Raw genomic sequence first — 19,776 nt, forward strand, 5'->3', positions numbered from 1 at the left:
AGACTAGTTGTTAATCTTGCTTCCCCTCTTCTCCCACCCCCTGCCCAAAATCAAGGTTATTACTTAGTATCTTAAAAGTTGTTTTAAAACAAACAGCATCTTTGCAAAAAATGCATTTCTGGCTTCATTTAAATACTCAAATTATTCTACTTGCTTGAATACCTTAGCTAAAAGTTAATTACAAAATGTCCTATCAGAAGCTTTCTATGCAGTGCTGACATAAAACAGATTATAACCTCCCTCATAACACATGATACAGGCTATAATCTGTTTTCTAGCCAGACACTCACTAATCTAGGTACCCTTATAAAACAGCCAAAGTACTTTGAATGCCATGCAAATACCTAGATGTTAAAAATGATTTTAAGTATTTGGTTGTTATCAAACACCAAAACTAAAACTTGATGCATTGAGAATTAAGACAAAATTCCTTTCATACTTGGTCCTGTTTAAATTGAAGTCAAGGAAGCATGTGTGTGTATACTGTGTAACCACAGTATTTTTTTAAATACAATAAGGCTTATTCACATTGAATATTCAGATACGTTGTTTGTCTTTAACCTGCTAATTCTACCAAATGATGGATTATTTTTGCTGGCTGTTCTTCTGTTTTAGAAATCCGTTAATCATTTGGGAGCAAAAGTTATATGCAATTTGAGTGATTAATTATGCAAATGATTGCAGAAATTGGTTTGTAAGAAACCCATAAGCTGAGATTTTGTTTACATAAATTTTGGTAAATATTACAAAGAGCAATTAATAACATTTGGGAATGATCTTCCCGTGAAACTGATTACTCCAATTATATGTGATACTATGAAAACCTGACAGTGTGAATGTGAGAGCAGTACTCCACTTGCTCTGATGCTGGCATTTAAAAAAAAATATTTTAAAAGTGATACATATTTTTTGAACTAAATAAGAGTATTCTTTATTTCTGTTGCTTTTCTGTAGTTTTAAGAAGATTCTTGCCATGATATATTTAGAGATGGTAGTTCTCAGATTTACTTTTTATCACATTGTTCTGTTTTGACATAGAAAATGGCAGACGAGGCTTCTGTAAAGACTTCTGCCAAGAACTGCCAAGCAAGCAATGGGAACAACAGTGTTTCTTCCCATAGTCCCTCTTTAAGCTGTATGCAAAATATGAAAGAACAGATACCGAAGTATCAGGTAATATTTGTTACTTTGTTGCTTTTGTTTTTCCATTCTACTGAAGAAGTTAGTTTATAAAGCCTTTGCTTAGATACATTGAATGACTTTAGTTTCTATTACTTAAAGCTTAATCTGAACCTTGAGATATCTACTCTATCCTTAAAGTATTGTAGAATAAAAATGTGTGGGTGCATCTTAACCTTTTAGTCTATCTTGGTTTTACCTGTCAAGAAGTTGTGAAATATATCTAATACCATTCTGTCGTAAGAAGCACTATACTGTTCTCTGTTTATGTCTGCTTATGGTTCAGGTCAGTTCTGAAGAGGTGGTTGAACATGGTTTATTAAGTGTCCCTTTAGTCCGTCTTACTATAACATTAAATTTTAGGTATTCTGTCTCTTTCTTAGTAAAAGCGTTAGCATTTCACCTAGAAAAATGAAGTTTGAAGGATGTATGGGTTAAGGTGGGAAAATAAAATAATTATATTTAACTGTAAGGTGATTTTCTTCAGAATTACCAAACTTCTCTTTGTATTTGCTATTGATGCTCAGTCTTTGAAACAAAATAAGCAACTGATCTGAAGACTACATTTCTAAGTATAATCACAAATAATTTTCCAATAAAAAACGTTTCCAAGAAGCTTTCTACAAGGGCAGGGAAGGTGAATTTACTCATTTAAATAAGGGAGGCAGTTAATTTTTGGGGATTCAGACCACAGAATCCAAGTCCTGTTAACATTTACAGCTTTTATCAAACACTCTGTTATATGGGAATGTTTCTGGACACAGCTATTTCTTTGGAAATGCAGAAGATCTTTTTTTCCCTCTTGCCTTTGGAGGTCCCCCTGGAACAAAGGTAGCATTGCTCATCTAGTGAGCAAAATGCAGGATTTCTTCCTGCAGTACTTGCTAAATCCACAGTGTTAAACTCACACTGAGTGCACACTGATCTTACTCTGCATGAAAAAGTTGAACTTCTTTGTGTTCTCCATTCCAAATGCATCGCTGTGGCACTATGGTAAGTTGAAATAGTATGCCAAGTTATTTTTGACTTTGCTGTTCCCATCTTCTTGTCTGTGTAGTATACCAGACCAGCCTCCGATGTCAATATGCTGGGGGAAATGATGTTTGGCTCAGTGGCAATGAGTTACAAAGGTTCCACCTTGAAAATTCACTACATACGGTGAGTGTCCTTTTCTGTGATGCACTGTCTCGTCAGGCACTTGGAATTGATGACTCAGTGAAATAAATGACTGTTTATCCTTTCAGCTCTCCCCCACAGCTGATGATAAGTAAAGTCTTCTCAGCCAGGGTAGGAAGCTTCAGTGGAAGCAACAATAAGTAAGAACATCTTTTTTTATATATAATTTCTTTCCTTTCCCAGCCAGTGCAGTTGCCTGTCTGTCTTTCTCCTTTTGTAGTTCTGGTAGAAAATCGGGAAGGCAGCTGTGGAGAATTTTCTTAATAGAGCCTAATTAGGCCGGCCAAGTTTTTAATGAAAAAAAAATAAATCTCCACGTCTCTACTTTCTGATTTGTCCAGGACATGCAATAAAGTTCAGAGATTAGGTGCTTTGGACAATCAAAACCTCCATCTCTTACTGCTGTCAGAAGGGTGAGGAAGGGATATGCTTAGAATGCTTTGTTCCCATATCCCACTTCTGTTTCCTTCAACAAATACACTGTTCTGTTGTACCTCCTCCCCAAAATGGGCAAATATGAATAAACTGAATCCCAAATGTCATATAAAGAAGCTTCCAATAATTCAAATATAAAAAATAAATGCCTGCTTCCTTCCAGTTTCAGAAACCTACTTGTCCTTCAATTTGGTTTTAAAGTTAATATTCAGCCTTTTTTTTAATGAAATGAGCTTAATTCTTAAGCTAATATTAATGCCTATTGATCATAGTCTCAAGGAATACTCTCTTCTCCCCCTGTTTTAGCTTGCAAGATAGCTTTGAATACATCAACCAAGATCCCAGTCTGGGAAAGCTGAGCTCTAATCAGAATGGTTTGGGAACCTGTCGCAGTGGAAGTAATTTAGGTAAATATTTCCAAGTTCTATGTCTTTCTATCAACACAAGGCCATCTGTTCATTCAGTTTTGGCTTTTTTTTTTTCCCAGTACATCACCTCCTTGGGTTTTTTTACTTTTTTTTTTTTCATTTTTTTCCATTTTCTCTACGTTGCTTTTGTTTCCTAGGTGTGTTACAGCTGTGTAGCAGCAAACTGCTGCAGGGTGTGTCTGAAGGAGGTCCCCTCCGGCTCATCCGCAGTGCTTCTTTCTTTGCAGGTTTGTGTGGAATGCCAGCCACAGTGTGACCCATCCATATGCACACACAAATCCAGCTCCTTCTGAATCTTTGCAGGACATGCATAATTAGTCTCTAGAAACAGAGGGCTAAAAAAGTAGTGACAACAGGTGTATCTGGCATATACTTAAAAATATGTCTTCTGAAAAAATGGCTAAATTACTGTGTTTAATTTTAAAGATATTTTTATGCAGTGTTTTTGAAGATTAATTAGCCCTTATGTTTCTTAGAGAACTTATGTTTCCTGGCTTATTGCTGATTTATTGCTAACATGGAGGTGTCTTGCTGGTGTACAGCTTTTTCTTCTCTTGCTACTTTTTAATTTCATGACAGACATTCAAAATTCTTGAGCTAAGTCTGGGAGGCTTTGAGGGCTTTTTTCTTAAGCAATATTAATTTCTTTAATTCTCAAAACTTTAACCTGCAGAAAGTCTCTTTTTACAGGCAGAATGATGATCCATGCAGGTGGGTAGATCTCAGGCCTAATTACTTCTGTTAATTGCAAAAATGTGAACTGAAATATCAATGCAATTTCTTCATAACCTTTGCAAATCTTGCATGCTCTACAAATTGATTACTCTGCACTACTAACACTTCGATGTAATCTGACATAGGCTGAATGTTTCTTACTGTGAGGCTTTGTGGACAGTAAATCTCAGCTCAGCAAGTGAAGCAGAAGCTGTTAGTGGACCTTGTGCTAGACTATTTCATTCTGATCTTAACCTGTGTCAAAGGACAATCTTGCACACTCAGAGTTTATCAAGAGTGACAGATGAGTTTATCAAGAGTGACAGATAAGTACCACCAGCCCTCACTTTCAAAGTATATCTGATTTCTGATAATGCAGACTGTATTCATATTCTTAAGCTCCTCAGAGATGTCTTTACATTTACATTGGGGCAAATAACCTTCCTGTAGTAACATAATACTCAGCATAGGCTACTGTTTGCTACCACCTCTCTTCACACCATGTTGATTTTGAGCAACAGTACAGGATGTAATCTTCTGGTGTATGACCTTTAAACGTAAACATTTTTTTAAAATGCTGACAAATAGTATGATGAATTATGTAATATTTTTCTATTGATCTGCTCTGTTTATTTTAGCACACAGCACACCTGTTGATATGCCTAGCAGAGGACAAAATGAGGACAGAGACAGCGGCATTGCTCGGTCAGGTATCTGCTGTCTATCTTGTTTGCCTGCTTTTGTAATTGTTACAATTCTTTGCTGTAGTGATTCACCTGAAATATAGACACCTCATGACCTATAAATCCATAATTGTTTTTATCTGCTAGGTGGTTTGCCTTCTGCATTTGCCCCAAGGGTTCATGAAAAAATATTTGTAATTATATTCTTTGTTTACAGCCACCATGTTCTGGCTTCTTAACCAGTTTATAATTTGGAGCCTTTACTAGAGCAAATGAAGAGAAATGGCTTTTAACACTGAATAGGAAAATGAAGACCAGAAGTCGTCCTGTCTTTTGTAATGGGAGTGCAACCACTCGTGGGAGAAAACGCTTTTAATGAGAATAAGATACATTTTAGTGTGTTTTAGTAGGGACGATCTCCTACTTTATAGCAAATGAATGTCATCAATCAGCAAGATTTATTTAAAATAATTGTCTCTCCTGTTTCAAGTGAGTTGTGTGAAAAAGATCAGCAAGCAAGAGCAATATTTGTGAGAAATTATTGTTGGAGAATGAAGAAAAGTATTTAACCAGCACTCTTTGTGATTCATTGTGTGTGGGGTTTCTTGCTTTCTTCATAGCATCTCTGAGCAGTCTTCTGGTTACTCCTTTTCCATCTCCAAGCTCTTCATCATCATCTTCTAGCAGCTATCAACGTCGCTGGCTCCGAAGTCAGACAACCAGTTTAGAGAATGGAATTATTCCAAGGTGGTGAGTGTAGCACCTTTCTTCTTACAACAACTGTTTGACAGTAATTTAAGCTAAACAGAGCTTAAGCCTCTTTTCTTTAAAAGTACAAACCCTGTTATTAAATGTTCTCAACTCAGTCTATCTACTGTGTGTGTTACATAAGATTGCCAAAACAAAAAAATGAAGTTTTGGCTGAACATGAACTTCAAAGCCCAAATTGGAATATAATTATTTTTATTGAATACATAGGTTGTGTATTAATATAGTGTGAATGTATAGGCTGTGTATGAAGCCATATTCTGAAAAATAAATTAAATTGTTTCTGAAGGAGCAGAGCATCCTGTTGAGATGAAAGGGACTGTAACAGCACTGCTGCCATAATGACTTTATACTATGATGAAGTCTGACTAGTGAGCAGTTAGTGAAATTTTGCAGTAATAGCCCATGACAACTCTCTTGGCTGGTACAGGATGTTCCTGATGTGACTTCTGCCAAAACAGGAAGAAAAAAAAAGATGTGATCAAAAAGCTTGGCTTCTGTTTCGGAATTTTATTAGCTTTTGTAGCTCAGTGGCATAACAAAGCATGGAATGCACCAGACTTTTCATAGCTAATAAGCAAATTCTTCCCGTGTCATTTGCAAAATAGCAAATGGTTCTTCTTTATTATCCTCTCTCTGTACTCATCCACCTGTACCCAGAGACAGAATGGAATTAGTGGAGACCTACAAGAAATTCATGCTATTTGGCCTCTCTCCCTTTTCAGTTAAGAGAAGCATAGAAGCTGCCAGTTAAAATATGTAGTCAGTAAAAAATAAAAATTAAACCTCATTTGAAAAGACTTGTTTCCCTAGTGTCAACCAACACTTGCAGCATTTTTTTTTCTAGATATTCTCATTTTTAACATGAAGAATTGTGCCCTGGTACTAATGTAGCAGTTGTGCTTTCTAAATCTCATTTGCAGTTGAGAATAAACTGGTTGCTTTAAGTAAACTGAAGTTCTTTTTAGTCTAGTTTCCTAAAGAAAAAAGGCTGAGAGCAGCCCATGTAAAAAAGGTTAAAACATTTAGGGTGAATAAGATCATTTTAACTCAGTTTAAGAAGTAGACAAACTTTCACAAATAGAAATTTCTGCAAAGTGTTTCGAAAGTTACAAATTGTCTAGAGGTAAGTAGCCTCTTTGGGCTGCTTATTTGCTGTCCGGAGCAGGGTTGTTGTTTTTTTTCCCCCACTGGAGAACCTATGTTGGGGAAAGATACTGGAGACAGCACATCGTTATTTTTACTGTCTAAAATTTTTCTTGAAATGGGATTCTTTCTAAGCCAAAAAGCCTCTTCAGATACTTGTTTTCTGGTTACTTGTAGAGACACAGTAGGCTTCTGGTTGAATACTTCAGTGCCACACAGTTTGCACCCCAGGTTGTTACAGCCAAGATTCTACAGTCTCTGTGACTGATGTTTTAGGCCAATAGCTCAAAGAAATTGAGATGTCTAGTTGGAACTTCGCATAGTCGATTGGCAAGCAAGCTAGATTAGCAGTTTTGTTGAAAAGGCTTCTCTCTCAGACCTAAATTCCTCAATTTCTGTTCCTGGGAAGCAGTACAAAAGCTTGTGATATTTCTTAGAAGCTGACTGACCATCCTTTCCTGACTTCCTTGGGAATTTCTGTCTCTGTATGCAAGTTCCTGAAGTTCAGATGAGGTTATGTTTTTGTCTTGAACTCTGTTTTCCCACAAGCTGTTTTTTGTTGGGGTTTAATTGTGTGTTTTGTCCTGTGTTCATGGACTTGTACCTCTGTGATGAGAATTTTTTGTATATTTAACTTTGTCAAACCAATTAAACTGTAAACCACTTATTTTTAGAATGGACTAAGAATGAATGCTTAGCCCCGAGTCTTTCCTTTTGTTAATTGCTTCAAAGTGTTCTATAAATACTACAGACTCTATTTCAAGATAATTCTGATATGAAAAGACTTCAAACTTTTAATTACCACTCACTGGTATTGCAGTCTTAACTTAAAAGAAACTCTAAAACCAAGCTATTTCCAGATGAGCTGCTGCTCAGAATATGTCTATGGCTTTTTTGTCTTTTTTACCCTTTTCTCCTATATTTTCTCAGTAGATTAAAACCCATTATTCAGTTGAAGTTCCTTCCCACATACATTTTTTCCATGCTGTTTTACCTAATTATGTATACACGTTATATACATGGTGTTTTTTCAGTGAAATTGATCAAGACTCTTTAAGCAAGAAAAAAAATAATTTTATAAATCCAGCAGTATCAATATCTAGTGCTGCAAGGCTAGTATTTGTAGAACAACAGGGTGAAGGATTTGCCACTCTTTTGTATAATCATAGTAAAACTTATGCTGGGCTGAGACTTGTATGTATCATCCAAATCAGTTGCCTGTGCAAAGGAGTAGCTTGGAATTTGCGTCAGCTGTCTGTGGGACTTGACTCTTGAGTAAGTCTTGAAAAACTCTAAGGATAGAGATCCCACAGCCTTTCTGGACACTGCTGTTCCCTTGGTTGACCATTTTTCCCCCATCTGACATTATCTGCAAACTCACTGAAAGTGTGTTTTGATCCACAGGCCAAGCTGATAATCAAAACATTGAGCATATTGATCCTAGTAGCAGCCCATGTGTAGTATTGAGAAGAGACATAATTTTGAAAGAAATGTGGCAGCACTATCAAGGAAATAGAGAGAACTTGAGGAAATGATAATGGTTGTAAAATAGCCACTGGATGGGTGTTTTTTTTCTTTCTGATATTTTTTTATAGTTTTAAGCAGAAAACAAGTCTTTCTAAGCGGAAGTCTACACAATTTTGAGCTGGGCAAACATGTATTTGTAGGCATTAAGTTTGTGTCTTCACAGTAATTACTGGGTGGTGACATTTTGTCTTCAGTTAAAATAGAAAGTTTTATTTTGTATGGTTAACTGCAGACCTTAAGATCTTAAGATGCCAAAACAATATAGATAGTATAGGTCATATGTTTCCCAACTTCCCTCATGAGCAACAGTCCAGATTCAAGAGCTTCACAGACATACAGCTGAGCACCTAGAGAGGAGCTCGAGTGCTGGATGCAGTTCACAGCTCCAAAGTTACCTTTAATCTTTTTTGGTTATGATTTTGTGTCACGTATCTCTGTTCCCTTTTCTTCATCTCCATCAAAGTTAAATCCAGGAGGGAATCTAATAGTTCTGCTTCGGAGGAAAGTGTTCTCACCAGGCCTCTCTGGGGATTGTCTTCCTGTTTGAGCAAGCACAGGACTTACCCATGAAACTGTCAGGCATCCTCTGTTCAGAAACATGTGACAGCAAAGCCTTATTTAGTCAGTCAAAGGAGTCCTACAAATGAATTACCTTCCACTATATAGAGAGCTAGAAGCTGAATTATCTCTCAGTACACAGGTAACTGTCCTAACATATCTGTCTTACAGGTCCACTGAAGAAATGTTTAGTATGGCTGATGAAAGCTGCAGCTCCAATCCTGCAGTGGTTCGGAGGAAAAAAATTGCCATCAGCATCATCTTTTCTCTGCCTGAAAAAGAAGAAGCACAGAGAAACTTCCAGGATTTCTTTTTCTCTCACTTTCCTCTTTTTGAGTCTCACATGAACAAGCTGAAATATGCAATAGAAAAGGTACAGAATACTAATTTGGCATAATGTGGAAAAATGTCAATCAGAATGAAGTATTCTAGAATCTGATAGATGAAGAGTGGGAGAAGGTGCGTGGTTTCAAGCTTGCCTCCCTCCTTACACATGCAGTCTTGAGCTTGAGCCCAGCGTAGGAACTCGGCATTTGCTGAAAGAGGTGCAGTTTCTTTTCTAGACAGAATTAGAATGGAGAGTTTTATGCTATGGGTGGTTTTTCTTTCGTTCTTGCCATATTTCACTCTGAGGTTTTCTCGACTCCCTAGAGACTGTGGAAATGATGGTACTCTGTCCTTTCATGCAGTGTCTAAAAGAGAGACACACAATATTTGTTGTTGTCTTCTTCCTCTCAGAAATGTTCTCTTCTCTCCCCTTGTCCAGCATTAAGGATTGGTCTCCTATGAGGTGGAGGGAGGTTGGCATTTGTTGCTGTCCTGAGCGGCTGTATAGGACTGGGGCTAGATCTTAGTTATTTTGACCTGTTAATGAAGTTTAAAAAGATGAAGAATGTGAATCCTTTAAGCAGCTGTTTTGTGTCTTTAACTTTTAATCAAGGCCATGATCTCATGTAGAAAAATAGCAGAATCCAGCCAGAGAGTGCAGGTTTATATCAGCCGTGTCATGGATGCCCTGGGAGAATTCAGGTGAGTTGATGGAATTCTGAATTACAAGGAGAGCACTTTTCATGCCCCATGAAAGATATTTGTCACTTACAGTTATAAGCAGCTGAATGTAAGGTCTTGTATTTGTATCTTGAAGTTAGTGTGAATGAATCTTCTGCATTGGTTATTGGGTAAATGTTTTCAGAAACTTTAGCAAAACCAGCTCAGATGTTTTCCAAATGAGAATGAAAGTACTTCTGTTGCACTCACGTGTTCCTGGGATTGTCAGTTAAAGTCTAAACATCTCATCAAGAGTTGGCTTCTGCTGATGACTGTGCAGTTGGGTGGATTGATGTATTCATGCAGATAGGTGTATCTACTCCTAGCCATAGATGCTGAACAATGTAACTGGCAAGAAAGTTGCAGTCAAAAGCTCTATTTTCTGTACTTGAGAAAGGAAGGAATGGTGAAAGGCTAAGCAAGTCAGCCCAGGAGAGAGAGAAGGCTTTAATGGAATGGAGGTTCTGTATATCTGGAGTTGAATCTGTGCAATGAATACAATGGGTTCTTCTTCCCCTCAAATTTATTTCTGAATGGTTTCTCTGAATAAAACTTGCATGGGAATGCAAAAAAGGGAAGCCAAATATGTAACTCGTACAAAGACACTAGGTTACTGATAATATGAATTAAACAGACTAGTGTTCTGAACACTAGTAATTACTGGAAGAGTAAAAACTCTTCCAGTTTGTTTAGTCTCCTAGATCTTAAAAAAAAAGCAAATTAAAATCTGGACAACAGAAGAGGAAAGGGGCTGCTTATATTTATTTGCAGAATTGAAACGTACATGTTAACACTGACTTCTTGGGAATTTTCTTTGAGCAGAGTTACCATCTGGAACCTATATTCTGTTCCAAGGATTGCAGAGCCTGTGTGGCTTAATATGATGTCCAGCACCCTGGAAAAGAATCAGCTATGCCAGCGTTTTCTTAAAGAATTTACCTTTTTGATAGAACAGATCAACAAAAATCAGTAAGCTTCCCCCACTCCCTTTTTCTTAAGAAAAAGCTTATGTGCTTCCCAGTGCATGTGACTATGTTAAAGCGCTTAGTGAAGTGTTACTTTGGACATGCTTTTTAAACTTTTTTTCTCCTAGGTTCTTTGCTGCTTTGCTGACCGCAGTGCTGACATATCACTTGGCGTGGGTCCCAACAGTGATGCCAGTTGACCATCCTCCCATCAAGGCCTTCTCTGAGAAGCGCACATCCCAATCTGTGAACATGCTGGCAAAATCCCACCCATATAACCCTCTCTGGGCACAGCTGGGTCAGTATGATTTGGAAAGCTTCAGATTTTTCTGTAACAAGCACCTTTGTGCATCCACTCCTTTTAGATAAGGGCTACTTGTAATCCAGGTCACATTTCCTGCTGCCAACAGATGTCTTTTGCTCGACTAATCAGAGCATTTGGAGGCCTCTTTGCATAGCCTGCTTTTTATTCTTGTTCCTTGTTGACATCCTCTGTTACACTGTCTGGTTAACTTGTTACAGAAGTGTCAAGATGGTGCAAGTGGTGTGAATTGTCTGAACAGTTTGGGAAAAAACAAGACGAAATAGACTGGATTGAGAGGAGGTGTTACAAAGGGCCTTGGAGGACCTTTGTAGTTGAATTTGGCTACCTCCCTTTATCTCTGTCTCACATAACTAGGATAGAGAGCAGGGCAATAGATTAGAAGTCTGGCAAATGGCAGTAGCTCCATTCACTTACTGTTACATGAATGGGCTTGGGGCAAGATTTTTCTATGCTCTGCACCTCAGGCTGGTCTCTTGACAAATATTTTATAGCTTGTAAATTGTCTTGATACAAGGGATTAGATAACTGATGTCAAATGAGTAGGTGAATGAAAGCTGAGAAGGTAATTCTGTCAGTGGTAAATATTTGAAAATTGCTCCTCTTCTTGGCAGCAGATGAAAATCTGACATCAGACAGCCCTTCAATTTAGCTGATATACTATACTGCTATGTAAAATAACACACGTGCGCACTGGGGCAATGATGTGACTTACTCTGTGATGCTGGTGCTGTCTCTTCCTGATTGTCTCAGGCTTTTTATTCTCAGTAACCTCTATGAAAGATTTGCTACTTTGGCCATGTGGTTGGAGTGAATTGTTTCCTGGTTTAAGATGTCATTTAAACATTGTGCAGAGGTTAGACTGAAGGGGAAATTAGAAGTGTGTTCATGGTGTTGAGGACAGAGCCAGGCCTGGAGTTGCAAAAACCAGCTGGACTGGAGGCGTAAGCTCAGTAGTAGCTCTTGTGGTCGATCCCAGGAGTCACCACTGGTGACTAGTCAAGAGTCTGTTTCTCTTTTAGTCTTGCCAAGTTCTCAGTGCCTGAAGTCAAAATGCTCTCTGATTTTGTTTCATTCCTATAAAGCCCAAAAAGCTGTTGTGGTTGCAAAAGCTGATTGTGAAAGTGAGATGTTGCCCTCTGCTGGTCCTCTTCTTTAGCAAGAGGGAAGAAAAACAAACAATCAAATGTGCTTAAAAATGGAAATTACAGGATTTTGATGTAGCTGTCTTTCTACCTTCAGACCTGTATTTTCATTACATATTACATATCAAGTGCAATTATGTACTGATACAATTGTAAGTCCCTCTGTCATGAAGACATACTGTCTCTTAAACACCAGCTTCAATCTAATGGTATTAACAAGTATTAGTACTTTTTGAAGATCATGATTTTGACTTACTGTACCATCTTATTAGTATTTATATAAAAGCCAATTGTGCAAATGAACATGAAGCCTGAATCTGATTTCCATAGCAATTGTGCTCAAGTCAAAAGTAAAACAATACATTCCAGTTTCATTTCCATATTGCTTGTCCTTGTGGCCTGCCAGCCTTTTAGATTAATTGAGAAGTCTGAAGCCCACTTTTGGTTCCTGAGGAATGAATTTACTGGCTTGTTAGGCGCTGGGGCTGGTTGCAAGGGTATCCCTAACTGAGGGAAGATGCCACCACCCAGGAGCCTCTCCAGTGCATCACTGGCATTGTGGGAAATGGCAGATCTTAGCAGGGGAGACAGTAAGAGAACCATGGAATTACTGTCTCATTGATCCTTTTTTTGTAGGAATGGAATTGGGAGCCTTATTCCTTTTATGTTCTGTATAATGAGAAGGAGGCTGGACATAAATGTGCTCTTTGGTTTTCGGTTTGTTGTTTTTTGGGGTTTGTTTTTTTTTTGTTTGTTTGTTTGTTTGTTTTTTTTTTTTCTGTGTTACTGTTGATGGCAAGCTCTGTCCAGAACAAAACATGAGCAGCCCAGAGGAAAGATTTAGCACCTGAAAGCAGTCTGATAGATAAGGAGGTAGCTGATCATGCCTCAGGGTAGAGAAGCCTGCTTTCCACACTTCAGGTAGCTGAAGAAAATTGAGCATTTGCTGGCTATCTTCCATGTACTGGTGAAATCAGACATAGATTGATTAAGCAAAGACAATTTAGTGAGTATTCTCTGATGGGTGTCATGTGAAGACAACGGGGTTAACTCATCCTAGGAATAGACACTTCTTTGAGTTAGCTGATGTTTTACCAATAGGGCATGTGAACATTCCCTTACTGGCTATCTATGTTTACTTCTCCCAGAACTCTGGAGTAGGAACCCTTTAGCTGATAGATTATTATAAGCAGCTGGAAGATAGTTGCCACTCTCCTAAAGAATTATGTTGAAAGTAGGATACGTACAACCTTATTTCTGTTTAAAAAGCAGTTATTCAGGATAAATAGCAAATAAGTCATTCTTGGGGGGACTCAAATGATGATGTAGTGGTGCCTACCTTTTGTATTGCAGTTGTATTCTGATTTTCTGCTTCTCTACTCCCCCCTGACAAAGTTAAATGCTCACTTGAGTGAGGTTGGCTCCCACATACACAGCACGTGCCTTGCTCAATAAGGTAGTTACATGCCTCTTTTTTTCTGAACCTCATTTATTAAGCTAGTATTTTTTACTTTTTTTCTTTTTTCATATCTTAGTATTGGAAAAGTAATCAAGATTTTATCTGTGTAAAAATGCCTCTGTTTAACAGAAAGGTCACTGCACTAAAACAGAAAAACTTTGATGTTGAAGAAAATCAGTAGAAAAATAGAAAATAGTATAACTACCCTTCTGAGTTTTGCTGGACCTACATTTTTCTTTGCCCCCTCTTGTGTCAGTTTCCAGGTGAGAATGTCTTGTAAGCATTGTGTAAATTAAATCTCAGTGGCTCTTAACAGAAAGAAAATGAGTAATAGCAGCTGATTCTTCACAAAAACCCTTCTGGACAAAAGCCAGGTGTAAGAAGCATTAGGGGACTTCCTTTGTTATTCTTTAAGACTTTTATGAATTCACTGTGAAAGAAATTAACTGTCTAATTGTGTCCCTAGTAAATGCTGTTTCAAAATGTGTTGAATTTGAACAGTATAGGTTATATTACAATGCAACATAAACCTGTGAAATTTTTGCTTTCCTGTGTAGGTGATCTGTACGGTGCCATAGGCTCTCCAGTTAGATTGACTCGAACTGTGATTGTTGGAAAACGCAAGGAGCTGGTGCAGCGCTTGCTCTATGTTCTAACTTACTTCATCCGGTGCTCTGAGCTGCAGGAAAATCAGCTGACGTGGAGTGAGAAGGCTGGGGAAGGAGAGCAGGTGCTAAATGGAAGCAAGATCACAACTGCACTAGAAAAAGGAGAGGTAGAGGAATCTGATTATGTGGTTGTCACTGTTAAAAATGACCCTGCTCTTGTGCCTCCAATCCTACCTCCAAAGAATGATGGAAGTAAGAACAACAGTACTGCAGAGTGTGTGCATGAACCAGAAAGCACTCACGCTGTCCCAGTCTCTTCAAAAGAAAAGAGAGAAGCAGTAGGAAAGGCCAGTCAGACCTCTGAAACATCTGTTGACTGTCTAACTGGCAGTTTCTGTAAAGGGGCAGCTGATGGTAGGAAAAGAACTGTCACTGATACAGGAATTGTATCCTACCACTCTGAAGAATCATCTAAATTAGAGGATGTAGTGGATGTAAAGAAGAACAAGAACCAGAATGAGAGAAAAGTGGAAAAGCAGTTTTCTAGTAGGTCATCTGCCCTGCCTTGTCCTGAGAGGTCTGGCCACAGGAGTTCACACTTAGAAAAGGTCACATTTCAGATTGGAAGTTCAGCATCACCAGAGTCAGACTTAGAAACTCATAGAAGAGAAATGGAAGAAAATCTGAAGGCATTAATTAAAAATCCAGAGGTGATACATTGTGCCTCAAGTTCCACAAATCTGACTGTGGATGCTTCTCAGAATCAAGAAGACAGTTGTGAAGCTGCCTTTATACCCATCAGTAAACATAATGTTTGTTATGCACAAATCCCACCATGTGAGGAGAAGGAAAGTATACTTAACCAACATGTGGAAAGTAAAGGAACTGAAGTGAATTTAATTAACTCAATATCTAGTGAACTGCTTTTGCCCACAGATAACATAGAAACTGTAAAATTGCCAAACATGAAAAAAAATAGAACTTTATGCTCTGGCAATATGGAAAACTATTCTTCTGACTGTGTAGAAGCAGATTCTGGTGTCAAACAGGATTCCCCTAAAGTAGGTGCTAAAGATGTCCCCTATGGGGATTCTGGAAGGAAAACCTCCTTCAGAGTTGAAGGGGACATTCCAAGGAACGAGAGTTCAGACAGTGCTCTTGGAGCTAGTGATGAAGAAGGTGATTGTTGTATCCCTGATGAAGTGCATCACAGTAACGTCAGCAAACGGCTTGAAGAATTTGCAGAAGTGGAACTTCCTTTGCCAAGGTAAAGAAGTCTGATTAATTTAGAACTAAATGGAGTCAAAAGCTGTAGCTCCTTTGGAGCTGTTTAAAGTTTCAAGTCTGAAATCTTCTGGGAACTTGACGAAGTTCCTTGCAAACAAATCAGTAGCAGACAGTGATGTAGTTAGAATTCCTTTAAGTAGATTTGGCATAAAGGAAACAGAGACAGAGCAGGTTTAATAAAGTTTTGTGACAAAAGTGTACTTCAAATTCCTAAAAAAAGATGATCAAACTTTTTATGTAAACTGAAACATTTAATATAGACGTGTAGATAGAGCATCTGAGGACAAGCAAAACTTTGCTTAAAAAGATAACTGTTTAGATTTGATATAATTATACGTCAAATACAGATTTGGAATAAACATGGTCATGCTATTTGAAATTTTTTGAGCATTGCAGATGCACATGGAGTTTGATGGTGCTTAAGGTCAGTTTCTAAACTTGCCTTAAGCATAAGAATTGAAGAAAACTGAAATTTAGCAAAATTGTTAGCTGCAGAACATGGAGCTCATGCATCCCACAAACTCCAGTGTACATAAATTTGCTTATTTACAAGTTTGAAGAAATCAATACCCTGTTAAATTTTAGCTTTTAGAATTGTTGTTTCAAGAGTATCAGTAGATGTTAACTGGTGTGAACATTTATGTATTCTTGGAGTACAACTGTTGATTGAACTGAAAATCTGAATGCAGTTTGTCAAGCAAGAATCTTACCTGCTTTGTATTTCTGTATTTCAGGTCAAATACCATCAGCAGTCAATGTGTGAAAAACTTTGGAAGATCACTTCTGGGTGGTTATTGTCATACATATATACCTGATCTAGTGCTGCATGGAATAAATAATGATGAAAAACTCAAGCAGTGTCTACTAGCAGATCTACTTCATTCAATGCATGTGAGTTAAAGTGCTGAGTCTGAGTAGGAGTTGTGATAGTACTGAAATCTACAGAAGCAGGTTATTTCAGTAGGTTGCTTTTTTTGCTTACCTGTTCTGAACAGCCACGGCTGCCATCTCTTCCTCTTTGAAAGACATAAGCCCTTCATTTACTATATGCAACACCTGTTCATGCAAGAATCATGTGCTTTCCTTTATTACTTTTAAGGATTCTCTTCAAATATTAACACAAGGAAGATTGTTTGCAACTTCAAGTTAGAAACAAGGAAAAAAAAAAACTTGAGCTGCTTCTCTTTTCCATCACAATAGCAGACAAAATTACCTGTATTTCAGAAAAATTATATGCAATTTGAAACATCTTATTTTGCCACTTAGTGACACGTGTTGCAGGTGAGGTAAAGTCATGTTGAGACCTGTATGATGCTAGTCTGTAGCAGAAATTACTGACTACAGAAGGTAATTGTCTATAGATAAGAACTTTGCTGTGTTCTTTCTCCACTGTAAGTACTCCTAAATTATAAAATTTATAACTAATTTTTCACTGGAACAACTGTGTGACCTCAATAATTTAAAATGCTTATCCAGTAATTGTCAGCAGCTTCTCTCTGTAGCAAGAATCATTCTGCTGGCATGACTGCATGTACTATCCTGAGCAGTGATGCGTTTGTCTATAATTCTTTAAGCAACATCAGATTGGTCTGGTGTGATAGTGTGGCTCTTCTTTGGTGGATGACAAGTGGACCATGAGCCTGCGCAGCTCTTGCTGCCATGGGAGCCAATGCTCTCCTGGGGTGCATAGCAAGAGCATTCTAGCAGGTCAAGGGAGGTGAACCTGCCCCTCTACTCAGCTCTAGTGAGTGCTGTGTCCAGTCTGGGCTCCTCAGGTCAAGAAGGATGAGGAGCTACTGGAGAGAGTCCAGTGGAGAGCCCTAAAGATCATTAGGGATCATCTCTCTTCTCAGAGGAGACTAGACTGAGAGGGGATCTCATTGGTGCGTATAAATGTCCTAAAGGCAGGTGTCAAGCTCAGCAACAGGACAAGGTGCAGTGGCCATAAACTAAAACACAAGAAGTTCCACCTCAGCTTCTGAGGAAGAAGTTCTTTATGTTGAGGGTGGCAGAGCACTGGAACCAGCTGCTCAGGGAGCTTGCAGAGTCTCCCTCTCTAGAGACATTTAAAACCCACCTGGACTTGGTCTGGTGTCACCTGCTCTAGGGGACACTGCCTTAGTGAGGGGTTGGATTAGAAGATCTCCAGAGGTCCCCTCCAACCCTGGCTATCCTGTTGTACCCTGCTTGATTGTGCATAGTAAAATCCCACATATATCTCAGAAACATTGAATGTACTTTCAGCATCACTGGATCTCTGTAATTATTACACTCTTCATTTTGAAAGAAACTAATCTCTTCAGGGTAGGGGGAATACATGAAGAAAAATAAAATGGAGTAGTGACTTTCAGGCACTAATGAAAATGTCTCAAACTGGCAGATGCAGTGCTGCTGAATGTAAATCTTGTCACTGAAGTTGGTATTCCATGTCATTTTTTGAGATGCCTTTGGTTCCCTAATGGACAAAACCATGCATTGAATCACTTTCTTACTTGCTATTGCAGTGTAAATAAAACTAGAATCTCCAACTGAACTGTGGAAATGTATATGAAAGTATGATATAATTATATTTTGTTTCTGTTGCAGCATCCAGTGCTAGATGAGCCCATAGCAGAAGCTGTCTGCATTATTGCAGACACAGATAAATGGAATGTACAAGTAGCTACAAGCCAGAGGAAGATGATGGACAGTGTGAAGTTAGGCAAGGATGTTCTGGTTTCGAGTCAAGTATCCAGTCTGTTGCAGTCTATTTTACAGCTTTACAAACTGAATGTCCCAGCTGACTTTGTAAGTATTTCTTTATTGAAGACTGAAGCTAATGGAAATTGTTCATCTCAGATAGCAAACACAGAGTTCTGTACACTGTGTTGCAATATCAATGAACTAATGCCTGATATAATGCAGAGCTGTTACAACATGTTGAAAAGAATCCATGCTACAGTCCAGTAATGGATACCAAATCCTAGTTCTGGCAAACAACTTCCTATTCTTGGTCTTTCTATTCAACGCCATGTAGTGGATGCCTCTTCTCTCTCCCCTCCAACCAACTGTGCTTCTGTTTGTTTACATGACCATTCTGCTTTATACATATTTTAGCAAGTGCTGTTTTGGGTAGCTTTGCAGATGGCTCCATAGGATTGATGGGATGAGACACCTGGGAATGGGTGGGTTGCAGCAGGGAATGTTACTTTGTCACATTGCATGCTCCCTATCCCACAGCATCCTTTCCTGTCCTCATTGGTAGTGGAGTTCATCAGAGCAAATCAGTGATGCTGGTTTTGCTGACTACAACAAAATTACCCACAAGTCTGACTGCAATAACTGTAATTAAATGTTTAGCACATGATTATTGGTGAGGGGAGATGGAGTGTTTTTTCAGTAGTCACCCCTTTTCTAATAAACGGAATTGATTTGTCCTTCAGCAGATGGCTTTGAGAAATTCTGTAGGAATCCCATGTAATGACTGTGTCAGCAGATGGACGAGGAAGATAGAGCTAAACACTAATAGCTCTAAATAGTGTTGGTTAGCACTGTTTTGGATTAAATTGGTGGTATTGATTACACTAAGTTCTTCAAGTCAAATGCTAAGCAAAATATGTGGGTACATTTTTGAGTGTTTTCTCTGGATTTTTCTAGGCATTGAAAAATATGCAACTGTGGTTGAAATTATATCTTAACACTAGCACAGCACCCCTTAAATCCTGGCATTTTTAAACTGAGTAGTTGATTTTGCAACTGAAGTGTTCTTTCCAGTGTTTCCTTAGGATTTGTATATGCAGTTTTTATATGGTTTGTGTGGTTTGGGAGGTGTCTGGAGGCAGAATGATTTTCAGGGGTTTTTATTTCCTTTTTCTTACAAAAAGGAACTGAAGTGACAGTGCTAGCTGTTTGTCAATTTTTCATCATTTGTGTTAGAAATACTTTGATCCTTCTGTCAGGGGATTTTGCAGCTCTGCTAAAACAGTATCAGTGCATGGAAGCTAAGTGTTCCTAAATTCTAGCAGAAGTGTGACATTTTCATAGTAGCATTTCTATTAGTTTAAATTTGGATAGAAACATACGTATTGATATACTCATATCAGTCAGAGATGACCACAATGCAGGATGTTTGAAATTTCCTTTAGGAGTGCACATCTCTTTACATGCAGTTACTGTTCAGGTGAGTAAGTATTTTGAGGGTTTTGTGGTACCAACAAAGAACAACCCAATTTCAGACAAAATGAAAGGCAAGTAGTGTTATCTTTGTTGTACCGCTTCAGACTAGTTGTTGATAGCTGTGCTGCAGAGAGCTTTGCAGTATGCCCTGGTGAGAGGAAAGTGCTGATTGCA

General features: G+C 38.3%; 1 protein-coding gene across 2 annotated transcripts in view; it reads left to right on the plus strand.

Annotated features, from left to right (window-relative positions):
• Positions 1–19,776, plus strand: part of FNIP2 (folliculin interacting protein 2) — a 50,463-nt gene that overhangs the window by 23,430 nt on the left and 7,257 nt on the right. For both annotated transcript variants that reach the window (XM_053975805.1, XM_053975804.1), the window contains exons 3-15: positions 1,039–1,173; positions 2,237–2,337; positions 2,424–2,495; positions 3,097–3,197; positions 4,571–4,642; positions 5,236–5,365; positions 8,786–8,987; positions 9,555–9,643; positions 10,484–10,630; positions 10,755–10,924; positions 14,110–15,427; positions 16,182–16,338; positions 18,034–18,234. In XM_053975805.1, the coding sequence (XP_053831780.1) occupies positions 1,039–1,173; positions 2,237–2,337; positions 2,424–2,495; positions 3,097–3,197; positions 4,571–4,642; positions 5,236–5,365; positions 8,786–8,987; positions 9,555–9,643; positions 10,484–10,630; positions 10,755–10,924; positions 14,110–15,427; positions 16,182–16,338; positions 18,034–18,234 (2,895 nt within the window). The remainder of the gene's footprint in view (positions 1–1,038; positions 1,174–2,236; positions 2,338–2,423; positions 2,496–3,096; positions 3,198–4,570; positions 4,643–5,235; positions 5,366–8,785; positions 8,988–9,554; positions 9,644–10,483; positions 10,631–10,754; positions 10,925–14,109; positions 15,428–16,181; positions 16,339–18,033; positions 18,235–19,776) is intronic.

The sequence above is a fragment of the Vidua macroura genome, chromosome 4 (genome assembly GCF_024509145.1).
Source record: "Vidua macroura isolate BioBank_ID:100142 chromosome 4, ASM2450914v1, whole genome shotgun sequence".
NCBI lineage: Eukaryota > Metazoa > Chordata > Aves > Passeriformes > Viduidae > Vidua > Vidua macroura.